The 17,425-nt window shown below is 32.9% G+C and overlaps 2 protein-coding genes across 2 annotated transcripts; both read right to left on the reverse strand.

Annotated features, from left to right (window-relative positions):
* Window positions 1–1,725: 1,725 nt before the first annotated feature.
* LOC132933904 (uncharacterized) lies at window positions 1,726–2,754 on the reverse strand. The gene has a single exon (XM_061000178.1). The coding sequence runs from the start codon at window positions 2,752–2,754 to the stop codon at window positions 1,726–1,728; it is 1,029 nt and encodes a 342-aa protein (XP_060856161.1).
* A 1,601-nt stretch (window positions 2,755–4,355) lies between these two features.
* LOC132949732 (uncharacterized) lies at window positions 4,356–6,869 on the reverse strand. The gene is made up of 3 exons (XM_061020769.1): window positions 6,803–6,869; window positions 5,595–6,554; window positions 4,356–4,360 (listed from the first exon to the last, which is right to left on the reverse strand). The coding sequence occupies exons 1-3, from the start codon at window positions 6,867–6,869 to the stop codon at window positions 4,356–4,358; spliced, it is 1,032 nt and encodes a 343-aa protein (XP_060876752.1).
* Window positions 6,870–17,425: the final 10,556 nt, after the last annotated feature.

Consider the following 17,425-nt stretch of genomic DNA (forward strand, 5'->3'; position numbering starts at 1 on the left):
ACTTCACGTCAACGCAGTAATGAAATTAGGATTCGAAACATTGTGAATGAAAGGACTGATAAATATATATATATATATAAATGAATGTTTGTGTGTAGATAAGACCTCTGGGAAGAATATATTGTAATTTAAAAAGGGTTATATTTAATCGGATTTTAGTACGGTTAGGTTAGGATTTTGTATTAATTGATTATATGAATCCACTGTAGGTGTAATTAAGTAAAATCGACAAACATGGTATAACTTTGATACTTTAAAGTTAAATCATACCCTTTCGTACAAACAGCACGGGGTCCGCTACCTGATAATATACTGCTGCGAATAAGAATTTTTATTCCGGGCAACAGAAACGTTAAGATAAATCTAGAACATACACCGAATATTAAATTAGTCATTGAACAAAGTTTGAGTCATATACAGTTGGTAAATATTACGGGTAACGAAAGTAACAAAGGTGACATATGCCCTTCTGGTTATTCTGTGCTTATCATTGATACAATTATTTGATATTACAAAACACTATTATCACGGTCTTAGATTATACATAATTTTATTATCTAAAATTCTAAACCCATCAATTCTCTGATTAAGAAATGCAATTAGGCCATTATAAATACAGATAATCTGTAATTGGTTATAATATAAAAAGGTATACGGATATACGTTTTGTACTGACTACTGTATACTGTAATAAATTGATGATTCAATGCCCAGATTATTAAGGTCGTACACCAGAAGCACTTTTTAATATTATTCACTGTTGACATTTTATAAATTAACACCAATATTCAGATGTCGAAAGTTCCTTTAATTATTAACACATTAATGTAAACGAACCCTCAAAATTCATTAAAAAATAAACTGCGCACGAATCATATTTCAAAAATATAGGTTTCCATTTAAATTTTAAAAGTTATCCCTCAAATTTGGGTTTAAAGTTTTTCGCTAAGTATCTAGTTGTTGTAGGACCTTATACACGACAGCAAATTATATTTTTGCAGATATCAGTTAGATATCAGATTTCAGTTCAGCTCAGAATTAGTAAAATAATGTTAACATCGTTTCATGTCATCCATGTTGACGGATGCTACATTATTAGTTTTTTTTTTATAAAGGTTTGCTATCATCACCACAAAATAGGGACCACTAGGGTCAATACAGGCCTATACTCTGTTACAGTTAAGATACACAGTCAGCAGCGCCAGTCAGGCACACCCGTTGGCCATTTGTCACCACCGCCGAGTAAACTGTTTAAATACCTGCTCTGTATGATTTCCAAAGAACAATATAGAAGCGACACTCGATCAGCTGATTGGGGACTTGTTTACCTATGATCTGAAGTCTAAACCTCCGAAATACTTGGATAATATGATGTTAGACCCAAGGTCACCCGTATTATGTAAACGTTTACTGGCACGTAGACGGGAGACGCTCCGTCGGGTCAGTTTGTTTACCATTCCCTATTTCACGTATGCCACCCCCCCCCCCCTCTGGATACCATGTTCAAGGATAGAATCGCCCGATCTGACCATTTCACGGAATGTCGTATCCTAGTATTGCCCATGCCCCTTCTTACAGGTCGGCCGCCGACTCTGTTTCTTGCTCTATAAATATACTCAATACTTTATTAAATTACATTAAATGGAAGTTCGATTTTATGTCTTTAATTTAAAAGAATCTGATAGTAATTTTGGTTATTTCATATTTACAGAAATGTCTTATGACTTAATGTAATCGTGGCATTGCCAATTTTTTAATGCGTTTACTGGCTTTATATGTCAACGCAGTAGGTGATATTTTGAATGCATTTTCTTTGAATTCTGTGTTGACCGTTTTTATATTAAATTTTGGTTCAGCTAATTCTTTTATCCGTGGCGACAATATTGCTTTTAAGGCAGCCCTAGGTATGACACCGGGATCATAATCCAGATTCAATTGCGTTTCCGACGATAATTTTCTCGGTACCGATAATCTCTGAACCCAGTCTAGCCCCATAGGTGTTATTTGACCAAATGGTCTTGGTTCAGTTGTTCTTATAACCAATTTTTTAACAAATCGTTTTAATTCTGGCACTCGTGCTAGTCTATCCAACATTATATCAGTTTGTGATTTCGACATTTTTGATCGTCTTTTAACCTCAGGTGGTCTACTAAATTTTCTTTTAGGCGCTGCGTTCTTCTTAAGCCACTTCTGATGTTTAATCCAATCATCTGAATTGTTCTTTATCGAAGATTTATTAGGTTTACTATAAAGTCTTTCCGGATGTTCAGAGTTTAGACATCTAGCATGTACACGCCTAATCTTAGGTTTTGGTTCTGCAAGCTCTAGAATTCTTGTACGAGTTTTTAGCTGATGTTTAGATTTCCTGTATTTATACATGGTATCGCCTGATGAGAACGTTCGATAAACTAGGTCAACTGGCACCTTATGTCTAATTTTAGGTACTGCCAATTTGTATATTCTATTTGGGATTTTACCAGTTAATGTGGCCTTGTTTACTGGTAATGGCAATACTGCTTCCAACTCTGGATTTGGCCAAGGCCTAAGCCGAACTGGTTTTGGAATTGCCAATTTCGCAATATACTTTAATTTCAATGTATTTTCCCATTTTTTAAAATATCTTTTCGAACACACACATTTGTTCTCTAGTTTTTTCGGTTCCTTGGTTGTTTTAATTTCTTTTTTCGATTCACTGAACTGTTCAACGAATTCAACCAGATCATTTTGTCGCTTTTGATCATCTAGCATCAACATGTTGCATATGGGTATTTTTTAATAAATCAAGCAGGATTATAACACTACAATTATCAGTAAGAAAAAATATTAAGATATAAATACTATAACATTAAATATTAAGACATACATTATAATAAAATAACTGTAATATATTGTTTTGTTTAGTACAATGAAAATCAATTTCTTAGCAACAATATTGTAATACAGTATTTAAATTATTTTAGGCAGATATATTTTCATTTACGAAAACATGATATTAAATCAGATAAAATTGATACTATCCCAGACAGCAATTAAATTTTCTTAGAATCTTTGGTGAATATTGATTACATAACAATAATTTTTCAATAACATTTTAATTGATGCACATTAATGTTACAGAAATGTTCCTATAATATTCTGTGGTCATATTTTGGGTCCTTTTTTTATACTAAACAATTTTGAGAATACTCATATGGTTATAATATTATACAAATTAAAAACTAAATATTTGTGAAAAGTTCTCCAACGCAGTTCTAAAATATTATAATCTATACTAATATTATAAAGCTGAAGATTTTTTAATAAGACTGAAATTACCTTCCTGAACGAGCTACACATACTATTTTTTGTCACGCCTCTGCATTCATCGATCACGGCAAAGGTAATGCAGGGATATATGCAACAACTATTCCATAATTCTAAGTTAACAATATTTTATGAAAGAAACGATTTGGTTTTATTTATTTCAAGTGTCACGCATGGAGGTTATAATATTATGCATATAAGATGTAACCAAAAGTTTATGTTTTAGTAATTCAGTGTGAGTTTGTCAGGGGATACGCGCATTATATGTGCGCCTAGCACTTTTGGTGATTTCCACTTTACCGCACGCTGGACGGAAAAGGGACGCTTTCCAACATTTCAACCGCTATCAAAACCAAACTTTCGGTGCGGGCGTGACAAAAAATGTATTACTTGTTAGTTATTATGGATTTTCATAGCTCATAACTACTTCAATTACTTATATTTTACGATATTTAAAATCGATTTTAAAATTAATTTTAAGCCATGGACTTAAAAATCAATTTTTTGAAGTATTTCACAAAATAAAAAACTAAGAATATTTTTGTTATTACACAACAGTATGTTGTTATACGAATAGCTGTAACGCTAATATTTAATTCGTTTTAAAAGGTTTAGTATTAGTCCGAGTATTTAATTACATTTAAGTGAGTTAAATTTCGTTCATGAGTGACCATAGCGAACCTTAAAATCTCGAACCCTTACACCTGAGTTAGGTGATAGTGCAGAAACTCTAGTAGAAACCGCTATTCAAAAATTTCAAAATCCGACGCACTAGTTTGCCCGTGACATTCTCTAACCCAGATCTACCCAAATCTGAAAAAGCTTTGTTAGACCTAACATTTACTTTATTTTGTGCTCAACTACAGGAAACAGATAATCTTTTTAAGAACGTTGATCAGACTATCAGGGGTGTGGATAAAGTATTGACAAGCGCGAACCACTCCCTTATAACTAACTTACTAGATCAGACTATCGTAGGAACAGACATGTCAGTGAATGATGAAAATGCTCAATCACCAAACGAAACACAAAATCTCCTAGGTACTCTATAGTTAAACTAAAATAATAAAATATGTTTGATATTTATTAATAATTGTAATACATAACTATAATAACCTTTAAATAAAATATTCAATAAATATTTGGAAATATTGAAAATACTAACAAATAATCCACGGTTTAAATTTTAAACCGTATATCTTAAACTATGCAAATAACAATAATCTCGTCCGCTATTATCATTTTCGTACAACGGTCAGGTCAATGAGACAACAAATTGACGAGTTTATAAAATTGCGTCAATTCAGATTTGTTCATCGTTGTGGTAGCACTGGTGGTCCGAGTCATGTGAATTGTGAGTTGCTGATTCGGTTCACACTGAGTCAACTGATTCAACTCACTTTAGTGATTTAACTCTTCAAATCAAACAACTCATGAACACACCTCTAGTCGAGCGGTAGCCCTCTTTCGCTTTAATAACACGTACGGCTCGTTTCCGACCGACCGCTTTTTTTCCACGTGATTTGTTCGCTCAACACCTCGCCGTCACGACGATTTCCGGACCTCACTTTAACGACGGCATCGCGCCAGTAAATCAACGATAGTATATGAATATAAGTTAACGAAATTAGTGAGCGTAAGAGAGCAATAAGTATCAAAAATAAATTAGTACATAATATGAGCTGCAACTAGAACTTGTGATCACATTTCTGTGACATTTCTTTCGTTTTTACAATAATATTTATAGTTTATATTGTTTATAACTAATTTCGGTACACAGGTTAATAAGTTGATATATTCAATGTATTTAATGTACGTTTTAAATAATTTATTTAATAATATAACAGTAATACGGAATAATGTACTTAATAAGTATTTTATGTGTACAAGGATAACAATATTTTGGCTGGTACCGAATTGGTTCCCGAGCTCCAACCCCACATGCCGAATTGGTTCCCGTTTAAAAATGATATAGTATATACAATTTTCAATCGTTGATTCGGAAGTCAATTATCACTAGGTGTAGGTAAAAAATACAAATAATAAAATATAATAAATACAAATGTTTAAAAACGCTGATTTGCAAATTTGAAGCAAACTTTCTGTAAATATTCAATTTGCGTAAGCTTCCAATTGATGTAGGTACTCAGTCATACAATTTTCCAAGAATTTGTTATTCTTTTCTTGTTTGCTAGTAAGTTTTCTAGTATTATTACTTCGAAATTTAATATAATTTAATGTCTGAATACTGTTTAAAGTCTCCATAAAATAAAATATATTAGGATGGGCACTTGTAAATTCTTTATTCAGCTTTGAATGGAACGATTCGCAACAATTTGTAGTTCTATCAATATTTTTGTCAAATCTAGCCCAAATTTTCGGTGGAAAGATACTATCTGTCATTATGTATGTATCATGAACATAGTCAAAGAACTGATCCAATTTTGGGCAGCAAGGTTTTATGGCCATCAAATCATTATAAAAACAGTCTTCGACGTCTTCGGGTGATAATAAGGGCAGTCCAAAAAAGAGTTTCAGAAGTTGTCCGATTTCTGAAGCATTATCTTTAAATTCATTAGAGAGACCAAACTGTTGAATTTTTCTCCACCATGACTGACATAAATGGAATCTGCAACCTCTAACTGTAACTTGATGTAGCTGTGAAGTTATAGCATTATGGATAGCTGTTTCAAAATCAACGAAAACCGTGCCAGCTGTTAGATATTTTGCAACCTTATTGAATGCAAGTATGTAAGTGTCAGTAGTCTTGTTCGGGAGTAGGCTGAATACGACAGGATCATAGCTATTCTGTACTTTGATAAAAATAGAAAATAATTGGTAAAATTGCTTAGGACAACTTTTGAATGTTCCATCGACAAATAACGTAGTGGCTTTCTTGAGTTGTTCCAAGTTCTGCGTGCATGTAAATGTAATTATATTGTTGACAGAATCGTTGTCATAAATAAATTTTTCTCCGAGATTAGTTATTAACGAATATTCACTGACACTTTTATGCAGTTCTTCAAGATTAGAAGGTAACTTGGGAATTGTTCTTAATTTAGCAGCATTCAAATTTTTACGGGCTCTGTTAATATAATTTTGAAGTAGTGACTCACCATGACTGTTTGAAGCTATCTCTTTGCGTATAATTTTAGATGGTCGCTCTGTAATAAGTTCGTCACATTTTCTTTTTAGTGAATTTGTCAATTGTTGTCGCGCAAGTGTAACATCGTCTTCACGAATCTTCACTTCTTCGAAATCACCGATAATTTGCTAAACTTCCAATATATAAATATATAGCCATCTTATTGTATATTATACTATATATTATAGAGTATAGCCTTGTAGGTACATTTATATTTTATACTGTCTAATTTATATTTTGTACCAATTATTAAAAATTAAAAATTACCTGTACACAAACGGGAACCAATTCGGCTCAACCTAATAAAATACCTTTTTTGAACGGGAATCAATTCGGCTCAACTTAATGAAATACCTTTTTCAGACGGGAACCAATTCGGCCTAACGGGAACCAATTCGGTTACTCCCAATATTTTAGCCATGTTCGTTCAGGCCACACCGTTTTTTTTATCACCGTATAGAATGGAATCGGTCCCGTCCCGTCCCGGGTTTTAGTATTACCCATTAAAATCAAGTAAGGAGTTTACTAAAACCCGGGACGGAACGGGATCGATTCCATTCCTCGCGGTGATAAGAAAAACAGTGTGACCTGAACCAACCGGCCTAAAATATTGTTATCTTTGCTTATACATTATTCCGTAATACTATTATATTATTAAATTTATTATTTAAAATGTACATTAAATACATAGACTATATTAACTTATTAACCTATGTACCGAAATTAGTAAAAACAATAAATATTATTGTAAGCACATGACATACTTGCCCAGCTATCTAGTACTCCAAGCATCTGGTGAAATGCAGTTAAGCCTCAAATGATTTGAAACTTTTAAAACGTACACCAAAATTAAAGTAGAATAAACACAAATTTTTAATAAAGAAATTATCAAAAAAAATTTATTATTGCAGAAACAGGACAGGATTTGCATACCATAGGTACTGAAATATAGACCAAATTGTAGACGAGTTGAACTGTAATTAATTCAAAAACAATTTAAAACTTATAAAATGTATTTCAAAATTTTAAGTATATTATACCCTATCTTTTGGTAAAAAAATTAGGAAAAAATATAAATTATTGCAGAAACAGGACGTGATTCCACCGCCAAAGGTGCGCGTAATTAGGTCAATATTTTAACGGGACAAGCTGTAGTTGATTCAAAAACTAATGAAAACTTATGATACGTAAATCAAAAATTTAAGTATTTTATATCCAGAGTTGGTGTATTTTTCACTTTTGGAAAAAACAAAAAAAAACTGTATTTTTCTGTTTAAAACAAAATAAACTGTTTGAGTTTTAAAAAATTAAAAACCGTGTTTAAAATAGTATATTTAAACAATTTAATTTTAATTTAATATGTATTTTACTTATACGATAATATATACCTAATATGCCTAATACAAAATATAGGTATTTAGATATTCACTATATTGTAATTTATAGTATATTTATAGCTCTAAGTGAAACTCGAGGGACATTGGACTCGCTGAGAGTGGGTACAGATTTTGAAGTAAAAATCGTGACAGTTGAATACGAAAATTTAGAATTTGTGAGAAGAATTAGTGATATGGATTGGCAATAAGGCTTGACGTTTTGGCGGGAATGTTTAAAAGTTAGTGTGTCTAGCAAACCGTTACAAACGTTGTTAATGGATAAGCTGGATACGATCTCCTGTTGTTAAAAAGTATAGAGTCGATAGGTGTATTCCATTATCTAGCTATCAGTCATAAAATCACATAGGTAGGTAATCTGACTGCGTCCAATCACGGACATAATGAGAAGCGTATATCACCAGGTATGCAATCCACCTGCGGTGGATTGCCGACCACGTTGGTAGCGTAGGTAACTGAAGAATGGAAAATATAGTTAACCCCCTCCCCCCGTGTTAGTTGTAAGTGAGTACTGATTTTGGAGACTGTCGAATTATAAATGTCGCACTTATATGGAACAACTTTATAATTTTGGTAATCGGAGGTGATTTTGTGATAAGAATTTCTTATAATTTGGTCTCATTTCAAAGGGTGGGAACGTTTGAAAGTCGAGTTTCAGTGTCTAAAAATCTCCCATGGTCAATGAAAACCGGCAATTTAATGATACTATACCCCAGCGTACGTCCGGTGCTTTTTTGTATGTGTAAGAAAACGTAAATTGGAAAACCTGCGTTTTTAGTGTCTAGCAAGTCAGTCATCACCTGTCTAAGACGAAACCAAAATAAGCAATCCAACTGTTGAGGATAGAGTGGTATGTTCCATCGCATGTCCGGTGCTTTTTCTTATGTAAAAAGTGTAAAGTTGAAAACCATATTGGAGTGTCTCAAGTCAAAATCGATTAACTTTCAAGTTTGCCACCTAGGTAGGCAATCCGAATTCGTCGGATCGCAGACAATGTGTACATCAAATCAGGTAGGCAATCCACCTGCGGTTAGGTTAGGATTGCAGATCCGACGTCAAGTGGCTACAAGTGAAAACCCTATCACACAACTTACGAAATAATTAACGAAAAATACAAACTATATACAATATACAAACAGACAAATATATGTATTTATTGTATGATATATAACAATGAACATTTTGAGAATTGTGCAATTATAATTCTTGAAAAACAACAACATATAGATACATAATATTTTATTAACCAATACAATACATATAAACATGTACATGTAATGTATATATTATATTTATTTAAAAAAAAAATGCAAAAACCTGCATGTTGAAGTGTCTAGCAAGCAGGGCCGGAGCGAGGGGGGGTTTAAGGGGTCGTCACGACCCCTCACTCATTTAACCTAATATTTCAGTCGGCACATTTTTACACATTGTCAAATACAACAAAAATATGTATAAAATATAAAAATACAAAAAAAAAAAATATGAAAAAAAAATTAATAAAATAAAATAAACCACAGTGGAAAAATATGTTCTATTTTAAGCTTAATGGTGATGATTTTTTCCACAGCTAAGATTAATATCGACATTTCACATTATCACATTTATTGTATTATTATTATACATTTATACGGGCTAAAGCAGGACGTGGTTACCACTCACCGTTATCGCATACTGACGATAAAAATAGACATAATAATATTTTTGATGAACAGCTTGCTGGTAATAGTTATTATCATGAAACAATAATCGTAGTTGTTTAATATCATGATTAGATTGTGTTGGACAATTTTCTGCTTTACTTTGTATGTTAAGTGAATGCAATAATCTCCTCACAAAAGTTACTAATGTTTCTATTCCTAATCCTATATGTTTTTTAACTGAAAGTATCTGTATGATTTCTTCCATCAATGAAAAGTCTAATGAATTTGTAAAAATGGCTACATTTGTTCTGACATCAGAATTATCTTTAGGTCACAATAATGAAACTAATAATATAATTGATAAACTCTTGGACCACGACCCTGGAAAAAGAGAAAAAGTTCAGTCGTCCTCTCAACGAAATTATTTATTAAGCTTAGGGCCATTTCAACCAAAATTACCAAGATATCCTATAAACGTCAATATTCCTCAAGGAAGACAACGACAGTTCAATTCAAATTGGTTCACAGAATATCCATATTTAGAGTAGTGTACATAATGATTCAATTTACTGTTTCATATGTGGATTATTTCCTACTGGTCCGAATCGTTCATGTGGTGAAACATCATGGACAAAAGAAGGAGTTAGGACATGGCACAAGATGAAATCTAAAGGTAAAAACAGAAAAGGAAAATTGGAATTACATTTTACATCAAAGTCTCACCAATTCGCATTGAACGATTACAGCAATTTTATTTTACATTCTAATCATATTGATGGACTTCTTAATAAGTAACATAGAAAAAAAAGCCATTAACTTTATTCAGCAGAAAGAATTTCATAAAGATGTAATTAAAATTTTGTTTGATGTATCTCGTACTTTAGCACGTCAAGGATTACCTTTCAGAGGAGACAGAGATGAGAAAAATGGGAACTTTAATCAAATTGTTTTACTTTTATCACGTCACTGTCCAGTTATGAAGACTTGGATAGAAGAAGCCAAATTTCGACCTTATCACGTTAATTATATGAGTCATGACTCTCAAAATCAGTTCATCACATTACTTGCATTGGAAACAAAAAAACAAATAATTAATGAAGTAAATGCAGCAAATATGTATTCAGTTATGGCAGATACTACCCCAGATTTGTCTAATCGTGACCAGATGTCGGTTTGTGTCCGTTATGTAGATTCATCAGGAAAAGCATTAGAGCGATTACTTGAACTATTGGAAGTAACTGATAAAACTGGAAAAGGTACAGCTCAAAATATCTGTGATGTGTTGACTAAAAACTGTCTTGATTTAGAACGTATTGCATTTCAGTCATATGATTATGCAAGCAGTATGTCCGGAAAATTTCAAGGAGCTCAAGCGATGTTATCTGAACTAGTTGGTTATCATATACCTTATATCCCTTGTCAGGCCCATAGATTAAATACATTTGTAGAACATAGTTGTGAAGCAAGTATTATAGTTTGTGACCTACTTTTGACCTTAGAAAGTTTGTATGTATTTTTCTCCTCAAGTACTAAACGAAGTTATACTTTAGATAAAGCTCTATCAAAAATTGAAGGATCTTTGAAGCTTCGTAATTTGTCTAAGACTAGATGGACTCACATTGACGAATTCCTACTCTGGAACAATATTACAATAAATTAATAGTGAATATTGAAAAATATAAATACAAATATGCATTTATCAAGATTTTATGTTTAGTGCTTGTACACTAATTAATGAGCTCAAAGTTATACACTAGATAGCGATATAAAAAAAAATCAAAATTTCTACGCCGAGTTTTTGCTTCAACATAGTATAGAATTGTAGAAACAAAAACTTGACAATTTGAGTGTAGCAAGAAAATTTTTTCAGAGTATTATAATTATGCATGAATTTCAGTCGTCACTTTCGTTAACCACGACCCCTCACAAATATTACCTAACGCCGGCCCTGCTAGCAAGTCAGTCATTTCAAGTCAAAATCTATCAACTTTCAAGTTAACCACCTATGTAGGCTATCCGACTTCGTCGGAAGCGGACAATGTGCTGCAGCAAATCAGGTAGGCAGACCCGACGTCTAGCAGCCATAAGTGAAAAGAAAAATAGTATTTCCCAAAAACCCAATCAAACAACATTCGAAATAATTTACGAAAAAAAAACAAATATAATATGTATTTATTGTATGGTATAATATAATAATAATATTTGTTAAATTCCTAATAATTTAAATAACATATAGGTATATAATATATAATATACAGCCATATAATGTAATATTAACGAATAAATATTAACATTTTAACGTCACAGCATTTTTTGCATTAATATTATTATATCACAAACATACCTGTACCCATATTGCCACTAATGAGCGTACCTTAGTTATATATTATTATGATTATCGCGCGCTAATGCAGAAGTGACCGCAGTATTATGTAATAATTGTCCCCTGGCCCCCACAAACCCGCAGTGTAAGGTGTCCACATGTCGCCACACACGGCCGCCGTTGCTGTCGGCGCTTTCGTCGCGTCCGGCGGCACCGCACCGGCGGAACAATACTGTTCACCCCGAAAATATGATGTATTCCCGCAATATGACGACACTGACCTGCCCCACTCAACACTAAAAAGCTCCGCCGCCGGCATAAGACCACCGCCGTCGCCGGGTCTCCGTTTCAACACTTTTTCACCTACGCTGTACCTGGCTGGTACTGTTGTTCTCACGGCTCCACACCTACCCGGTCGAGACCATCCACCCGTCTGTTCGACGACCAACACACAACCACCCAGGAACCACGCGGCACACAGGCCTTTTTGACTCACCAACCGACTTCGTTGAATACACGCCAACTGCCGTCAACATTTTTCGACGCTTGTAGTCAACCACGATGATGGGCCAAGTCCGCCATGAGGGCCCGGGCAGCGGTCGACAGCTCCTATCAACATCGACCATGCATGCTGCATGCTCATCACGTCAAAGTCGTAATATACCTAATTTCCCCTGTCCCCCCTTTACCAGCACGTTTTCCCGGTAACCCTGCGAGGACACACCATGAGTGATATGGTGTGTCGCCTCCCGTGGGCCGGGAAAGCATGCGACAAATTATATATTATTTTGTATTTTCCATGTGCCAATATATCTTGTTCATAACCTTAATATCATTCTTATTATTATTTTAATATTATTTCCCCTTAACTAAATAAATCCTCGGCATTCAATTGTCGTTGCGTGTACAAAACCTGTGAGCTCCACCGACTTGGCCCTCGGGTCATCACGCGGTGCGGCTCACAGGTCGCGACAGAAGTGTTCCCCTTTTGTCGTGGGTGGTTTACGGAGCCCTAAAAAGCTCCGGATTCTCTCAACATGTATATTATAATAATATGTATATGAAAAATAACGTGAAAATAAAATCGAAATAAAAAATGCAAAAAAAGTCGAATTACGGCCGTGACGCCGTGTTATTATTCATAGGGCACAGTCAGTCGCCGCCCGAAGAGCGTCAGTGACGGAATCGAACTCGGTCCCTTCGCCTGGAAAACCTACGCCTAACCTACCGAGCCACAGGTTGTGTTGCTAGCAATGAATAAAACTTCAAAACTTAAGCTATGTGTCTACAGAGCGACGTAAACTGATATATTCGATATCACAGACCTATAAAAGAATTCTTTTATAGGTCTATGGTTGGATATACATCGATGTCATCATTTATAATTCGATGTATCTACACACTGATTGAACTTTAATTGTAGTTTATTCAATTAGGACCTGAACAAAAAAAATTTTCTTTGTTTTTCGTATTCTACCAATTAAAAACGAAAATATATTTGTAAATTTTTCGTTTTATTTCGATTTGTAGGACTAATAGCTCTCCAAACATACATTTCTCTGTTTGAGAAGGCGTGGTCTATTCAGTTGGTGTGTGACGTCACGATGCCGTACGCCCGTGCGTCTAATTATATGTCAATGCGCGTGTATAATATTATGACTGTACTAAAATAACTTTGATTACGTAAAATCTAATAATTCGACACAAATTCTATTGACAGTGTGGAGTAGCCACAACAGTATCGTCAGTATCACTTTCAGCAGAAAATAAATTGTAAATACTAATGTCAATGTGTATAGTGTATTGTCTTATATGTATATATTATAGTAATTTTTTTTATAAATGAATAACGATGGCTGTAAGTGTCAGTAAAGACTATGTCAAAGGTACATCTATAAACTTACCAAAACTTGACATTTTTTCTGTAACACAATACATAAAAAATAATGATTGCTTCAATGATCCTGAAGTTAAGGGATCAAAAGCTCAAAGGTGTGTACCTATTATTATTTATTATCACTGCTAGTTTTTTATTTCCTAATACAAATAATATTTATAATATTTAAATAATTAAATTACCTGAATATAAATATTTAAGAATACTAATTACTAATATGTAGTTGAAAACTCGATTATTTTTAATAAAATATATAGATGGGCTGATTATTTTTTATATATTTTCATTAGATCATCGAGAGAAAATTATGGAGATTCAGCTATTGGATATGTTCAAATAAAAAGGGAAGGATCTATAAGTAATGTTCAGGCTCAAATTTGTCCTGAACATAGAGTTAGAAATAAAAATTACCATGTTTCTTTAACAATAAATGAAGAAAAAGAAGAAATAGTTGATTTACATTGTGATGACTGTGCAGCATCTTTAGGTTGGTGACTGCATAATAATATATATATATATTTATATAGAACCTATATCTTTATGAGAATTTTAATATGTTATATTATATAAATCTTTTGTGATATTAAGTGTACCTATAGAAAATAATTTATAATTATTGATAAGGTAGGTATTTATATTTAATTATAACTAGTCCTTAAATGTTGTAAACAAAGATTTTATTATTATTTACAGGTGGATGTAAACACAGTTTAGCTTTTCTCATGTATGTTCATAGAAAATCTGAAGAAAAGTCTCCCACAGAAGTTGAGTGCTATTGGAAAAGACCCAAACTTTCTGGGGTTGGCACAACATTAAAATATATAACAGCTAAATCTATGTCCAAAAAATCTATAGTAAATATTCAAAGTGAAATATCTAACAAGAATTTTTTTAATGAAGCTATGAAATTAGGAGAAACCCACCAAATAAATTGCCAAGTTGGTGCTCATAATTATAAATTAGAGGAATCTTTTTTCAAAATGTTGTCAATCCATACAGCTATATTAGAATTCTCCAAACAATATAATAGTAGTAAGTTAATAATATAAAAATACCACAATATAAGTATAGGTATGAAAGTTTTAATTATTTTAAGTATTATGGAAGGCCAAGTTATTTTGTATTAGAAAAAAAGATTTTTTTTTTGTATTTAATGTTTTTTACACACATTATTTTATAATACAGATGGTACAGCGGATGACTTTTTACATTTCTTAAAAGAAAGAATACCCATATCAGTATTCAGTGGTGTAGAGGAAAAAACTACTAACCAAGCTAATAATGTTTTGTGGTTCGAACTTAGATATGGAAGAAAACTGCATCTAAAATATATGAGTTATCTAGGTGTAAAAAAGGTGATGGGGTTCTGGTCAAACAAATACTTGGATGTAGAAAAATTAAATTGACATCAGCTATGGAACGTGGTAAACTATTGGAAAAAGATGTAAGTAGGACAAAAAGTACACCACAAAACTATTTTAATATTTATTTTTTTACTATTTTATTAATTGTCTATGTATATTTATTTATTAAGTCGATTTAATGTAAACAGATGATCCTAACATATGTTTTTTATAAATAACTTAATAGGTACTTCAAGAAGTGAGAAAAATAGTAAAAAGAACCATCCGTGAGACTGGTTTGGCCATTTCTTCTGATTTTCCTATCATAGGAGCATCAGCAGATGGACTTGCTTCAGATTTTGTTTTGGAAATCAAGTGTCCACAGAAGCATACTTCTATGAATAATTATATAAAAAATGGTATCATACAGTCAAAAGTTCTGGCTCAACTTCAACTGCAAATGCATGTACTAAAGAAACCAAGAGGGCTTCTGGCAATAGCTGATCCTGACTTTACACAAAACAAGAAAATACACATTACATGGATTGATTATAATAAAAATATGTGTGATGACTTAATTAAAAAAAGTTGGACATTTTGGAAAACTTTTATATTTCCAATTTTAATAAACACATAAACATTAATATTAATATTATCTATATATATTAGGTACTTACAATATATGACTATATTGACATTTTATACTATAATAATACATAATAAATTGAATTTGAAAGTTGTTGATTTTGTTAAGTTCATTACAGTATATTAAAATTAACAGTTGGTTTATTTATTATTGAGTAATAATAGGTTTTTGTAAATTAATTAAAGCACATGCAATAGTTATAATGTCATCTACATTTGAAACTAAACTTAAATGCATCAAGGCATGTGGTTTTAAGGTTTTAAACTCTCTTAATCTGCCTATTACTCGTTCAATGTGTATTCTCAAACTAGCTATACGTTTAGTTTCAAGCACTTCTTCTTTAGTAGACTTTTTATTTGAAAAAACACTTGGTGGTCTAACTAGTTTACACAATCGTTTTTCCAACATAAAGTCTATACTTTTGAACCCTCTATCAGCCATGACTGTACAGTTCTCAGGAAGACATTCTAAATAACCAGATTTCTCAACTAATAGAACATCACTAGATCTACCACCATAGCCCTCAGAAATAAAATTAATAAACCCATCTGGTGTAGATGATATTAAATATTTAAGTGTGTTGCATTTTTTATAATCAGACCATGTCAATGATTGTTCTATAGGATTGGATGGCTTAGGAATTTCTATTTCTAGGCAATCAATAATTGATTCATATGAGACTCGTATCAACTCGAGTTACTCCTTTGTCTTCTGTAATGACTACAATCTGCCTGAAATTTCATGGTCTGTAAATAGCGATGGTCTCCAGTATAGTTTATGTACTGGACTCAGAGTTCCCTGTATCCCTGATGGATTTGCCCTAACAGGCTTCTTGCAGCACAATAGTGTCCTTAATTGTCGTAACACAGTTTTGGATTTGGTGTTCTCTAATCTTAATAATTTAACTGTTGAACCAGCAATTGAGCCCTTAGTCTCTCTTGATCACTACCACCCCGCGCTAAGTATTAAATATATTATGATGACGCCAGTTATGCAGTTTGATTCAACTCATGAATTCTTTAAATTTCATAAGGGTCGTTTTAAGGAAATCAATAGATACATTTCTTCCTTTAACTGGGAGCAAACCTTTTCTAATCTCAGTCTAAACTCCTCTGCTTATGCATTATATGATGCTCTCCACTTCACTGTACTCAAATACGTTCCTAAGTTCACATTTATTAAGTCTAGTTTTCCCACATGGGTCTCCAAGCGCAAGAAAGATCTTATTTTCGAAAAGAAAAGAGCACATGCGTACTATAAGTCATCAGGTTCCCTATTTCACTATAGAGAGTTTTCCATCCTTCGGGCACGCTATAAATTTGTGGCGAAAAGGTGCTTTGTCTCCAATGCTGAAAAGTCATTTAACAATGAACCCAAGAGTTTTTGGGACTTTGTTAGGAGACACCGCTCACCTAATCCTATTCCCAAAACTGTATTCCATAATAATACAGCAGGACATGATGAACAACATTCTGCCAATTTGTTTTCTTCTTTTTTTAACTCTGTATATACACCAAAACGAAGCAACCGTGATCTTTCCAACATTAATATCTTAGAATATGACTTGCCAAGTAACTGCTTTTTCTCGGTTGATGATGTTTTTGACGGTCTTACCTCTCTGCGTAATACTAAATCTATCGGGCCTGATGGATTATCTGGAGTATTTTTATTTAATGTTAGGCATTCTATCGCTTTTCCACTGTGGCTTTTATTTAGACGCTCCTTTTCGTATTA

The sequence above is a fragment of the Metopolophium dirhodum genome, chromosome 1 (assembly GCF_019925205.1).
Source record: "Metopolophium dirhodum isolate CAU chromosome 1, ASM1992520v1, whole genome shotgun sequence".
Taxonomy (NCBI): domain Eukaryota; kingdom Metazoa; phylum Arthropoda; class Insecta; order Hemiptera; family Aphididae; genus Metopolophium; species Metopolophium dirhodum.